Here is a 13,274-nt window from a genome sequence, read left to right on the forward strand (position 1 = left end):
AAATAACTTTTACATAAAATACACGTTCCTGTAGAATACAGCATGGAACCCACCTGATCCTGATGCAGTTAGAAGTGCACCCCTTCTTTCACGATGGCTGTGTAACATCACAGAATTCCTGTAGCTAAACTCTTGATTCCCAAATTCTCAACATATTAATAATGAACAGAATTACAAAAGAATTTCCGTACTTAAGGAGGCAGGAAAGGCGATGATATGGGAAATAATTTTTCAAAATATTTCTGTACTGCACGATGGCAGACTGCAGTTCATATACACTGAAAATCATTCTGGAAAACAATTATTATTTGGAGCCCTAAGGATGCAAACTCTGCTTTTTTAGTTTACATGGATACGTTTATGTTTCTGTCATTGAGAATAATGGTAAAAAAGTGGGGGTGGTATTATGCTAATTAATGTTTTCTTTTTTTTTTAAACAAATACCTTCAATGTGAGCAAAGGACTAGTCAGCGGCATTCAACTTTTTGATTATGTACACATATCAAGGAAATGCCACACCCTAGTGTATTTTTATTTATAAAGTGTGTGTGTGTGTGTAGTGGTGTAAATACATTTGTAAAAACATACACAGCATAGAATTTGAAGTATATGGATAAAAAGAAATACAAGTAGAATTCTAGCGCTTTCTTATCACCTGCCTAGAAGTTTTAATGTTTTCATCTCACACCCCAGTGAATTGCCTCGTGCCCGCCTGGGAGACCACTGGGAAAATAGCTGATGGCATCGTGGAAATTGAGGCTAGTTTCTTGGCTTAGCAGCTGCAGAATTTTGCAAGTGTTTCTTTGAAAACTTGCTTCCCTGTGCTCTTATTCTTTTTAACTCTTAGTGCTGACAAGACAACAGTTCAAGGCAGTGTGCTTTTATGAGAACAAGGAACGGCTACTGGAATCCTGCTTCTCCTTTGAAACCTTCTCTGACCCTTTAGAAACAGGGCACACTTTCCTGAAGCTTATGCCAAAGAAAGAAAGTTCTTTTGTAGATAAGAGATGAGAATCTCAAAGAAAACTCAGAGCCACGTAACGACCCAAATGCCCACCAAACCTCTTTCCTCTCTTCTTCTCTCTCATTCTCTATTTTGAAGGAAGAGGCTCAGGAAATTTAGTGTATTTCTATGGCATTGTATAAATGACCACATATTCCATATTTTTATTCCATTTGCCCTGGGCAGAGCAAAAACAAAGGGTACCTAGTGAGAGTCGGTAAAGGGTTATTTTTAGATTCAGTCAGTCAGTCCTTTTTTCTCAGTGAAGTCCATGCAGAAAAACACTTATTAGGGTATTCCAGAGAGCTCAAGGGAAGTATTCCCACCACCAGTGCAAAAATACTAGACTAAGTCTGGGAACCCATCACAGGGAAGACGAGGAAGGTGGTGAGGTTGGCTTTTGCAGCCGAGGCTGGCAGACAGGCAGGCCCTGACTCTGATAATCACCAGACAGGCATCTCAAGAAGGGCTGATGCGGTGGTCCTTGGCCATCATCCGTGAGAAGAGAGAGATGGACCGTAGAGGTCACAGCACCTGCCGTAGCCCGCACGCCGTGGATTCGGGGTCCATGTGGGGGCCCGTTGGTTATGGCTGACCCCTAGCACTTTACACACATACACGTTAATCCAGTGGTGATGGGTGCAAGGCGGGCCCAGCGTTCCTCTCGGATTTTTATAGGCCAGAACCAAAGCAGATGTGAAGAGTTGTATGGTCATGAGTTAAAGGACAGAAGCAAGCAAGTGGGGAACCCTTGGCTCTCATGTACCCACTGCAAGCCTTGTCGAGCCCTCTGTGCCCTTCGTTCCCGCCGTCTAAGACCAAGCTCATTCTTCCCTGTCACGGGCGCTCCTTTGAGCATGTCTTGTTTCACCCTTCCCCTGTGTGGTGTGATGCCAGCTTCTTAGAAGGTTTTTGTACTCTTTGTCTCTGAGTGTTTATCTGCTCTTGAACCAGAGTATAAGCTTCTCGAGGACGAGGTTTGTACTTTTCACTTGTATTTGTTCCTCTTGAGCCTTCGCACGGTGCTGTGTACACAGATATCCACCATGTGTTTGTTGAATAAAGGAAAGAATAGATGGCTGGAAGATGAAAAAAAAAGAAACCCCGCAAATAAAAACAGAGAGCGAGACGAGGCCTGGGAAAGCACAAGGCTGGAAAGTGATTTACATGAAGGTGGCGGAATAAAACAGAAGGCGTTCCTGTTTGGGTTTCCTTTTGTAATAAAGTGACATCTCCCGGGTGTGTGCATGCGCGTGTGCAGGCACATGCGTGCACACGTGCGCTCACTGGGTTTCTATTCCTAACCAAGGAAGTGCGAGCAATATATTCTTTTTTTTACGGCAGTGCTCAACACTTTCCCTCCGTGTGAGTGACTTAATTTATGCATGCCGTTGGGTGAGTAGAATGGTGAGCCCTAGAATTAATACATTTGTGAAGGAAGATAAACTAGTCATTTTAAGGTAAGTTATGTATTTCTAGAACACTGCAATAATATCTAAATCTTTTGTCTTCCAGCTGTCAGTGGTAGCTGCAGGAATTAACATACACAGAACATCGAATGTGGAGGTGCTCCTCCAGTTTCTAGAAGATCAAAATGCTTTCCCCAACTTTGAGAATCTGGCATACTGGCAAATACAGTTCAACAACATAGCTGCTGTCATAGTATTTTTTGTCTGGATTAAGGTAATTTATAAATTTCAGGTTCAGATCTTTAATATCGTTTTCGTCTTTTTATTAACGTGAGTCACACAGAATGTTGAAGGACTTGAATTGGTTTCTGTGGCCAAGTTTAAGCAGCCAGCCCCATGTTTACAAGTAAAGTCAGCTAGCAGGACTCACGTGACGGTTCATCTCACTGTCTGCCTGCTACCTGCACTCTTGGAAGACCTGTCTTTGGAGGTTTCATTTAACAAATGCGTTAAGAGACCTTTGTGTGTCACCTGGGCCTGGGGTCCCCTGGCTGTGCTAACGCAGAGACAGGTTCAAGTTTCACCGTAAGTGGGGTGAACCAGGTGAAGGAAAAGGAACTAAGAGAAAGGAGGGGAAGGGTGGGGAAAGGAAAGGGAGAGATCCTGCACTGGCAATGTTCTCTGGAAGGATTGCCTCCTTTCCGGGTGGAGGCCGGAGAAGCTTTACCTAGAATTGAGATTGGGACAGACAGGTCCTCCGAGTAGTACCTTCACGACCCATTTCCTTCTTCTCCCAAGGCATCATGTGCCTTTCCTCGTGCGTGAAAGCTCAGGTCACTTCATATACGATGAGCCTCAATTCTGGAGATTGAGGAAATGTCATTGTTTTTGAGGGCAGCTGCCAGCCTGTCACCACTTAAGTTCTATGATTGTGCCATCCAGATAGTAGCTATCAGCCACAAGTAACTATTTAGATTTTAATTTAAATTCATTAAAATGACGTGCAATTAAACCTTCAGTTCCTCAGTCACTCTGGCCGCATTTTCAGTGTTCAGTGTCTGTATGTGGCTAGTGGCTACTGTATTAGATAGCGGAAATACAGAGCATTTCCATCATCAGAGAAAATTCTGTTGAAGAGCCCCATTCTAGAAGGTACTTTCCAAACAGTTACTTATTTTCCCGAATTGTTATTCACATCTGGAAGGCCTGAGATTTATCAGAGGGCTTAGACCTCGTCCTGTATCTCTCGTGCTGTTTATTCAGTTACATGTTCGTTCAAGAGAAACCATCACTAACGTACCGTACCTTTCTCACAAAACAGAACAATAATCAAGATCTCATAGAAATACTACTAGGAATTGTGTCAAGTAATGTGATTACAGCAGCCGTCAGAAACATTTTGTTGTGCCAGATGCGCTTTATAAGAGGTCTTTAAGTACAATTCTAGAGATTTCCTTTCAGTGTGTGCCTCAGGGTGTTCGTCTCATTTAGTGCTTCGCCTGTAAATATCTTGCCCCCAAGACCTTGTGAACCATTAGGTTCTTTAAGGCAGGGATTGGAGCTCAGCTTCTAACGGATCTGCCCACTTCCTTCCGCCGAGACTCCTAGCTAGAGCCGTGCGGTGTGTCCTGCCCTCTGGGCTCAAGCTGCCGAACCTGGGCAGTATCCTCTGTGCCTCGTCTACAGAAATGCGCCGTGTGGCTGTGCAGTCAGATAGAGCCCGGTTCAGATCCTCACTCCAAGCCCTGGCCAATGCCTGGCACAAAGTTCATGCACAATAAGTGACTGTTAATATACAATAAGTATTTTCTGGAGGTTTTTTAAACTAGTGTCTTCTTTTTAAAGACTTTTTTTCTTTTTTGGATGTGGACCAATTTTAAAGTCTTTGTTGAATTTGTTACAATATTGCTTCTGTTTTATGTTTTGTTTTTTTTGGCCGCCGGGCATGTGGGATCTTAGCTCCCCGACCAGGGATCGAACCCACACCCCCTGTATTGGAAGGTGAAGTCTTAACCCCTGGACCGCCAGGGAAGTCCCTTAACTAGTGTTTTTTTATGTTAACTCTTTTTGTTTTTATTGAAGTACAGTTAATTTGCAACGTTGTGTTAGTTTCAGGTGTACAGCAAAGTGATTCCGTTACATACCTATGTACGTGCATACATTCTTTTTCAGATTCTTTTCCATTATAGGTTATTACAAGATGTTGAGTATAGTTCCCTGTGCTACACAGTAGGTCCTTGTTGTTTATCTAGCTAGTTTTCATTTGTGGGGTTTTTCCTCCTTTGTTTTATTCTTTCTAGGAGAAAAATATCAATGGTCATTTTAATTATAATTAAACTTGTTTTCACTATAAATGAGAAAATATAAGTGGCTGGATTTGAAAAAAAGCAAGTCATTTTTGTCCTCTCTTTCTTTCTGTTGTAAAATATACATAACAAAATTTTCCATTTTAACTACTTTTAAGTGAACAACTCAGTGGCATTAAGTACCTTCACAGTGTTGTCAGTGTTGTGCAACCATCACCACTGTGCGTGTCCAGAACTTTTTCATCGTCCCAGCTGCAACTTTTTTATCCGTTCAACACTAACTCTCCATTTCCCCCTCCCTGCAGCTCCTGGTAACTTCTGTTCTCCTTCTGTCTCTGTGAATTTCCCTACTCTAGGTACCTCACGTAAGTGGAATCATGCAATATTTGTCTTTTCGTGTCTGGCTTATTTCACTTAGCACAGTGCTTTCAAGTTTCATTCGTGTTGTAGCATGAATCAAAATTTCTTTCCTTCATAGGGCTGACTAATGACCCATCACGTGTATATACCGCAGTTTGTTTACTCATTCATCCTCGTGTCTCATCTCCCCTCTCTTTTACAGCTCTTCAAATTCATCAACTTTAACAGGACCATGAGTCAGCTCTCCACAACCATGTCTCGGTGTGCCAAAGACCTCTTTGGCTTTGCAATTATGTTCTTCATTATTTTCTTAGCATACGCTCAGTTGGCATACCTTGTCTTTGGCACTCAGGTTGATGACTTCAGTACTTTCCAAGAGTGTATGTAAGTATGTATGAAATTAAGAAGAAAAATTTAATCAGACAGTGCTGCCTTCTCATGGTTAAATAAATCTTCACGGTGGCTATTTAAAACTACCAAGTACTTAAAAGTAGTTGTTTAAAATGAGAATTAGGGCTTCCCTGGTGGCGCCGTGGTTGAGAGTCCGCCTGCCGATGCAGAGGACACGGGTTCGTGCCCCGGTCCGGGAAGATCCCACATGCCGCGGAGCGGCTGGGCCCGTGAGCCACGGCCGCTGAGCCTGCGCGTCCGGAGCCTGCGCGTCCGGAGCCTGTGCTCCGCAACGGGAGAGGCCACAACAGTGAGAGGCCCATGTACTGCAAAAAAACAAAACAAAATAAAAAAACAACAACAAAAAAAGAGAATTAATTCTCTTTCCCAGAAACATTGACCCATCAATGCAAAGATGACAATACCTTCTGAAACATTAATGTTTAAGACAGAGCCCGAAAGTAGTAAGATATAGAAGAACAGCTATAGTAAACCAACTCTGTTCCAAAGACTGAGGTCTTCTTAGCACCACAGGCAGATGGTAGCATTTAAGAGACCTTTGCCTATACTTTTATTCCTATTAAATAATGTTGCCATAAACTTCAAACTTCAGCCTATTTTCTAAGAAGAAAAGGGTATTTCTAATATTCTAGGAGAAGCTCAAACCAATACAGGAATTTTCAGTCTTTTTCCAAAGTTCTCGAATAGGATATGAAAAACCATTTCAGACTTCCATGTCACTTAGAAAGGAGTTAGTTAGGGAATAAGATGATCGTGATAATAGGAGTTAATGGGGCTTTGTGCACGAGGACCCCTAATTCATGTTGCTGTCTGATGAAGTCAGGAATGGAAACAACTGTACTGATAAAGACCCAGCATCTGGCAACGTGCAGCAATTCTCAACCCCACTCTAAGTGCATTGAAATAGTGCATCTTCATACATGTACAATTTTGACTATCCTTCAAAAATCTTTTTTTCTTACGAGATTTTAAATTTAGACTCAGGGTGACCATTGTGAAGGTTTAGGGTTACCATATTTTACCCAGATTACGTTTTACTTTCTTCGAGCCTATTGCTTTATAAGCCATCTAATAATATATTTTCTTTTTACCAAATGGAAATAACAGAGCACGAAAGCATATTCTTTTGATTCTAGAAGGCTCTCGTGGCTCATATGTGTAACGAGTTTTCCAAAGGGGTTGACACGTTTCTGTTATTTGGTTAAAAAACAAAAGGTCCAAAAGTATGAAATCATCTTTTAAGAAATGTTATGTCAGAAGAATGCCGGACGTTCTTTGTTTTCGTACTGTGGTGTTGTGCTTTGTTTTGTTTTTGTAGCTTCACTCAATTCCGTATCATTTTGGGTGACGTCAACTTCGCAGAGATGGAGGAAGCTAATCGAGTTTTGGGACCAATTTATTTCACCACGTTTGTGTTCTTTATGTTCTTCATCCTTTTGGTATGTACACTGTTGTTTGTACCGAGGTGCTTTACACTTCATGTATCACCATCATAAATCATCATCTCTTCTTTTCTCTCGCACTTTATTCCCTATCAATTTTTTAAAGACTCAGGAAGTAGTTAAAAACGTAGATATTAGGAAACATATGTTGTTTTACTTCTCATTCATTCACAGTTTTAAGTCTTCACCAAGTATTTTTTCCATGATCTTTCATTTATATATGTACTCAGTGCAAAAAAAAGAAGTAGATCAAGTGCAAATGTATAGTTTCCTAAAATAGTGCTTTGCCCTTTAAGAAGTAGAATACGCTTACATGCTTTTTTTTAACACGAGTGTCAGCACTTTCGTGGTCACTCGCTTGAGTGACTTTTCATTTCTCTCCTTCTTCTTTTCTTTTTTAAAAATAGAAACTGACAAAGCCAGCCAGATGCAAGGTGTCAGGAGTAACATTTGAGTGAATTATTGCGTCTCAAGATCAAGATAGGTTGTTTTAACTTACTCATATTTAATATATCTAGAGACTGCCTACAAAAAGCATTCAAATTTTAATTTAAAACTAAATCTCACAATGAATGGAAATGGCTTTAAGTATTATTTTCACAAATAATTCTTTTATTCTTTTGATTTGGTACAGATGCACATTTTTAACATTTTGGCCTTAAATTAATTAAGATTTTTTAAAAGGCATTTTTTTTCTTCATGTTAACATTTATACATTTATTTGTCCACTCCACTAAGAAAGTATTAAACTAAGTGAGCTTAACCTAGGCATGGGTATTTTTCATTTAAACACTAACACTTAAGATTTTCCTTAAGAAAGTAAAATCTTAACCATTTGAAGAAAAAAAACATTGTTTCCATTTTTAATGGATTTTCTAAAGATCCTTTGTATAAAGTTCATTAATTCAGTTGTAAGAGCTCCAGAGTTCGTCCAGGTATTTAGTGCTTAAGTATATGTATTTACTGATTGAGAATTAGATGTACTTTAATGGTACTGAAAGAGTCAGGAATAGCATGAAAATCCATTTATATCTTGCTATATGCATGTATCATTATTAGTTTTAGGGCTTCCCTGGTGGCGCAGTGGTTGAGAGTCCGCCTGCCGATGCAGGGGACGCGGGTTCGTGCCCCGGTCCGGGAAGGTCCCACATGCTGCGGAGCGGCTGGGCCCGTGAGCCATGGCCACTGAGCCTGCGCGTCCAGAGCCTGTGCTCCGCAACGGGAGAGGCCACAGCGGTGAGAGGCCCACATACCGCAAAAAAAAAAAAAAAAAAAAGTTTCTCTTTCCTGTTATATATTAAAGAAAAAAGAAGAGGGAAGAGTAAGCCCTTGTTACTCTCTAACATTGGTGGTACTTTGAATTCTGGAGCAGCTGAATCCCTGAATGTCTACTAAGAGAATAAAAATCTCAGGCCACCTAAGTGTTCTTTGTACGTCAGTCTGCCAAGTGAGGGACGTGATGGTGGCAATTGGAAATGCTCCAGTGTGGGCTTGTTTGAATGTTGTCCTCTAGTAGGCAGTGCACCTACGTTATTCAGTTATTTTATCAGATCAATCACTAGAACGTGAAAAGCTCTTAGTTTTTGTGTTTATACTGAAATATTTATTTGTACCACTGAACAAAAAGGAACTGTTCTCCCTGTACCCTCCAGAGAGAGAGGAAGCTACTGTCAATACGGATTTTTTTTTTTTTTTTTTTTTTTAATGGCAAGCCAAGTGCGGGGCTGGCCACTGTTCTGAGATGACTGCGGGTGTTAACGTATTGCCGCCACTTAAAAAGCCACAGTGGCATGCGGAGGCTCGGCTGAGTCAGGAGGCAAAAGCCCTGCCATCAACAGGGAAAGACCTCCTGTTGCAAAGTCCATCCCACAATTAAGTGAAGCTTGTGAGACAGGATGGAGACGAGGTGAACTTCCTCTCCCCACACCTTCGAGAGCCATTCTCAGTCACTTTCCATTTTTTGAAATCTCTTCAGAGGACACACACTTTAATCCATTTCAACTAAGACACTTGCAGGCATTAGCTAACCATCATTTGGAAACAGAAATGGAACATTAGATGCCTGTGTTGGATGGGCGAAGGTGGGACATGGTCCACTGACTGCAACTGTCCACCCTTAGAATCAAGCATTAAGCCAGGAGCTTACGTGTATTTTATATTCTGTTCTCATTTCTGCTACAGAATCTTAAACGGTATTCCTCCCTAATTCATAGAGATTTAGTAGCTCATTAAAATAATAGAGCTCTCATTTGTTCATTCATCAGTCATTCAATAAATATTTACTGAGCCACTATATTCCAGGCAGTGTGCTGGGTACTGGGGATGCAAGTGGTAAGGAAAATAGATACCAACCCTCCCCTCATGAAGATTCCACAGACTTGTGGGGAGAACAGACGTAGTACACAACTGTACAGTCACAAACCGTAGTTACATGCTAAAAAAGGAAAAACAATGGAAGGGCATGTTAAAGAAGGGCCTGATCGGTGGGTGTGATGCTTTGAGAAACCCGTTGGAAATAGGTGTTAGAAATACAACCCATTATAGTGGGGAAGGGACAAGTCAGGAAAATGAACTAACCACCACTGAATAATAATAATAGCTATAAATTATGTAGCACTTGCCATCCGTTAGGGCCTGTCCTAAGCACTTTACGTAGATGAACTCATTAATCCTTACAACAAATCTGTAGGGGAGGTACTACTATTTCTCCCATTTTATAAATGTAAAAACAAACAAATTTTCAAATTAGGAGTAGAAGAGTTACACAATATAGTCTTGCAGTGCCAAGACAGAAACCCAAGTTTGCTTGACTCCAAAGTCTGTCTTTAGCATTAAGCTTTTCTTGACTCTCTTTCTACTAGGCCTACCATGTTTCTGTTTGCAGACGTCTTTTTATCTCCTTAAAATATGTTCTGGAATCTCAACTATTATAACAATATTTGGAATAAGCATAGAATTCCACTTGTCTGTGTTGACTGTTGAAATTTGAGGAGCTCTTTAGAGTTCTACACCTTAATAATTTATGTCAGATGAAAAAATGTAGAGAACATAGATAAGCAAAAATAATAAAATAATCCCACCATTCATAGGTAAATACATTAATATTTTGTTCTGTTTCATTATTGTCTCTTTTTGCAAAATATATCAATGTATGGTTTTGTAAGTAAGAATATATATTGCATTTTCCCGTGCCATGACAATGGAAAAACTAATTTTCCCAAAGAATTTGGTAGCAAAACTATTAATTGATGACCTCATAAAATACTCAAATGGTTAAAAAAAAAAAGACATGTCAAATTTATATTGATGTTAACGAAATATATTTAGGTTTCTTCTTTAATCTCTACCTTCCTTTGATTTACAAACAGAATATGTTTTTGGCCATCATCAATGATACTTACTCTGAAGTTAAATCTGATTTGGCCCAGCAGAAAGCTGAAATGGAACTCTCGGATCTTGTCAGAAAGGTATGACAAGCCCTAATTCTCAGAATCGTTTTATTTTCTATATAAAATGAACACTGTTTCAGCCAGATTGCCAAATCAACATTGATCCATTGACACCACTTAAAGAGTAGATTGCTATGTTCCAGGAATCATTTAAGTGTTCTCTACGCCGGAGATAGAGATGGATATAATGCTAGCTTGAACTTAAATTCTGGGAATCCTTTAGTGCCCTAGAATTAAATTCTCAATAATCTCTTTTGCCTCTTAAGAGCTGAGCTCCTGGGTTCATCCCCTTTATTTATTTTGATATCTCCTCTAGTCGGCTCTCACTTTCAGATCCAGAGTTCAGAATAAACGGGAAGGGAAGATTATATAAAGACATTTTCCCTTCGTCTATCTTAATTACGATTTAAAAAAAAAAAGGAAAGACGTTTTAGAGGCAAATATTCTGTTGTTCACTCTTTACCCTGACCTTCCAGGGAAGTGTTAAAATAGTCAAAGGAAAATGTCCTTGGAGCAAGGCCATGACCTAAGGGCCTGAGAACTTTCACTTACGCACCTTCTCAGGAAGTGTTTAATTGTTAATGGAAGGGCAGGGCAGGAAAGCTGGGCAGCTTTGTTCTTCTTGATGTGACTTCTATGCTTGGTTTAAAATATAAAACTTAAACAACAACAAATAACTACATCTGAAGCACACAGCTTGTTCCCTGTCATCATTCAGCGAACGCACAGTGGCTCCTTAACCATAATATTTTTCCATTTGGTTCAAACCACAGGACAATGTTGTCTGTGAATCATGTTGAAACAGGGAACTTCCGCTTTGTAAAACAAAGTCCCTTGGACAGGACCTAACATTTGTGTTACCCTGAATTTTGCATAATAGTCGATTACATTCTAGCAAATCCCCGGGGTAATACAAGCAGTCCTCACTTTGTACTTTGGTTCTGATGTGCACAGTATCAGTGATTTCAGTTAAGTAATACGAGCCTCTCAACATAGTTCAAATTTCAGTTATTACAGTATACTGACTGTGAATAATAGCATAAAGTACAAACTTCACTTTCAGTCATCACAGGGCATTTCAGTTATTACAGTATATTAGCTGTGAGTAATAGCACGAAGGACAGACTTCACTACTAGCTCTGCAGGTCGTTCCATAAATAACAGATGTGCATCATAGTCAGTGACTAATAATGTCACTTCTTTCAAAGTCAAGGATGGTCACTGAGCATCTGCTCTTCAGTTTACGTACAAAACTTGTAGCTGTGTTGTGCCCTCATCTCCCCGTGATAAACCATGTGACATTTTACAAATATGCATAATTAAAATAGAGAATAGGCCAGCAAAGAAGAAAGTATAGGAAAGAAACAAGGAATGATAACACTGGAAGTGAAATTAAAAACAAACGTAATGGATTTACAGAAGAAATACGTAGCTGGCCAGGGGAGTGTTGACACTGCCACCATTCGAGAGCTAGACGGCAGCCAGAAGAACTCAGTGAAGGCAAATTTATCAACATAAATGAGGAAAGTGACTGTGATGAGTAGGATAAAGGTGCCTCAGAGGAAATCACACTGGCAACAAACTTCACATTAAAGGAGCTCTTGGAGATATTTCACAACTTTGAAAGTGCAAGGGATAAAATGTTGGAAGCTGATACAGGTTAAGAAAGGATTATGATAACTCATCAAGACGTAGAAAAGATGCTCACTCTATATTGTAAGTTACACAACAACAAGAAGAATGCAAGCGCTGTTCACACTGCTCTGGATAAGTTTTTTAACAAAGAAGTAAAACTTTAATTTTCGATGTTTCTACTGTTTAAAATGTCAACGTACTAAAATATTCATTTTACTATTTTTTAAATTTCCGTAAAATTTATAACCAACGCCAAGGGAGTTTTTAACGTTTTAACATTTTGACAGAAGTTTTAAAGGTTACAGAACAATCATAATTTTTCCTATTGATCATTTGCATCGCTTCACACAGTTGCATGGTGGTTTGCACAGCCCCGTGCTGCCATGCATAGCAAGGTCTGCCTGCCATGTATTAGTGAAAGATCCTCATCTCCATGTCACCGAAATTTTTTTTTTTTTAAACATCTTTATTGGGGTATAATCGCCTTACAGTGGTGTGTTAGTTTCTGCTTTATAACAAAGTGAATCAGTTATACATATACATATGTTCCCATATCTCTTCCCTCTTGTGTCTCCCTCCCTCCCACCCTCCCTATCCCACCCCTCCAGGCTGTCACAAAGCACCGAGCCAATATCCCTGTGCCATGCGGCTGCTTCCCACTAGCTATCTACCTTACTACGTTTGTTAGTGAGTCACCGAAATTTTTTTACACACGTGACATATGTAAGGAAATTACCAGTTTCTTAAGAACAGTCTCTTAAGAACTGTTGCACATTCCTACATATTCTGAGACAGACAGCTGTGGAACACAGTGATTTTCATTCCTGTAACCTAAACGTGAATACAAACCAAAAGGCCCCTAGTTCTTGATTTATGGAAAGACCCTGACTCTTCCCATATAACTCTCCCACAAGAGCTTCACAGACAACTCGGGATGCATCCATCATTCATCCAACACATACTTGTTTTGTGGCCCACTTACATCAGGCACTGTTCTTGCCACTGGGTTTACAGTAGTTACCACTGTAATTGGAAGGCAGAGCAAATGCGAAAGGAGGATAAACTAAATCAAGTCTTTTCTTCCCAACAGGGCTACCATAAAGCCTTGGTCAAACTAAAACTGAAGAAAAATACCGTGGATGACATTTCAGAGAGTCTGCGGCAAGGGGGAGGCAAGTTAAACTTTGATGAACTTCGACAAGATCTCAAAGGGTAAGAATCACAATTTCTGTGGCCCTGGGAAAGTCCTTGTGTAAAGA

The 13,274-nt window shown here is 40.1% G+C and overlaps 1 protein-coding gene across 1 annotated transcript in view; it reads left to right on the forward strand.

The window, feature by feature from the left end:
* PKD2 (polycystin 2, transient receptor potential cation channel) overlaps positions 1-13,274 on the forward strand; it is a 47,286-nt gene that overhangs the window by 26,378 nt on the left and 7,634 nt on the right. Inside the window, exons 7-11 of the mRNA XM_029235064.1 lie at positions 2,519-2,686; positions 5,281-5,462; positions 6,808-6,928; positions 10,300-10,398; positions 13,106-13,227. Of these exons, the coding sequence (XP_029090897.1) occupies positions 2,519-2,686; positions 5,281-5,462; positions 6,808-6,928; positions 10,300-10,398; positions 13,106-13,227 (692 nt within the window). The remainder of the gene's footprint in view (positions 1-2,518; positions 2,687-5,280; positions 5,463-6,807; positions 6,929-10,299; positions 10,399-13,105; positions 13,228-13,274) is intronic.

Source organism: Monodon monoceros, unplaced genomic scaffold, assembly GCF_005190385.1.
Source record: "Monodon monoceros isolate NGI ecotype Baffin Bay Population unplaced genomic scaffold, NGI_Narwhal_1 Super_Scaffold_20, whole genome shotgun sequence".
NCBI lineage: Eukaryota > Metazoa > Chordata > Mammalia > Artiodactyla > Monodontidae > Monodon > Monodon monoceros.